Raw genomic sequence first — 1,029 nt, 5'->3', positions numbered from 1 at the left:
ATAACGATCATCATCATAATCATGACGTCGACGATCATCATCATCATCATCATGAACACCCTGGGGACGAGGATCGTCATCCGGAGGGCCCACCTGTCAATCATCTCGATCCGGACGCCATAGAGGATCGGTTTAGAGTGGATAGGAAAAAGTTGGAGGAACTCATAAAAAGTTCTTTTTTGTTTATTGATGACGTCATTCATTATTATCCTTAGTGTTATTATTATTATTATTATTATTGTTGTTAGTAGTAGCAATAGTAGTAGTAGTAGCAGTAGTAGTAGTGGTAGTAGTAGTAATAGTAGTAGTAATTAATAGTAGTAATAGTCGTAGTAGTAGTAGTGATATTATTAATCATACTGATGATGATAATTAATAATAATATGAACTCTTTTATTCTCAGAAATATATATTTATTTTCAAATCGAAATAAAAAAACAGAAAGTAAAAATATAGTAGAATTTAAAAAGAAAGGAGAAAAAAAGTTGAAATTATCGTAATGTAATTTATCGTAATTTTTCCACTTAAACAAGTTTGAATTTTTAGGCAATTGTTGAACTAAATATTCCCTTATGAACTTGCACACTGCCCCTTATAAATTATTTCCAATTTCTGACCAACGTGTTGTTTGCGCGGGCTTAATTAGCTGGCCAATTGATTTGATTCAAACACCCTGCTATTGCAGTGCTAATGGATGATCGAGGCATGATTTTATGAGGTTTGTCTCGGGATGTTAGCATACTCTTGAGTTTCAACAACAACAACTATAATAATAATAATAATGATAATAATAATAATAATAATAATTTATGACAGTATTAGTTACAATTATCGTGTTTCCGTTCGTTTCGTTCATAAATAAATAGAATTTTTCGTTTAGCTAATAAATTGATAATAAATAAACGAACGAACGAGTGAATGAACGTATGAATGAATGGATGGATGGATGGATGGATGGATGGATGGATGGATGGATGGATGGATGGATGGATGGATGGATGGATGGATGGATGGATGGATGGATGGATG

At 32.5% G+C, this 1,029-nt stretch overlaps 1 protein-coding gene across 1 annotated transcript in view; it reads left to right on the top strand.

Moving 5' to 3' along the window:
• The window catches only part of HELRODRAFT_189556 (hypothetical protein), a gene marked incomplete at its 5' end in the record, with an annotated part of 11,559 nt that overhangs the window by 821 nt on the left and 9,709 nt on the right, over window positions 1–1,029 (top strand). The window contains one exon of the mRNA XM_009030716.1: window positions 72–171. Coding sequence (XP_009028964.1) covers window positions 72–171 — 100 coding nt within the window. The remainder of the gene's footprint in view (window positions 1–71; window positions 172–1,029) is intronic.

Source organism: Helobdella robusta (genome assembly GCF_000326865.2).
Source record: "Helobdella robusta unplaced genomic scaffold HELROscaffold_7, whole genome shotgun sequence".
In the NCBI taxonomy this organism is placed as follows: domain Eukaryota; kingdom Metazoa; phylum Annelida; class Clitellata; order Rhynchobdellida; family Glossiphoniidae; genus Helobdella; species Helobdella robusta.
This window is presented reverse-complemented; position numbering and strand designations above follow the sequence as displayed.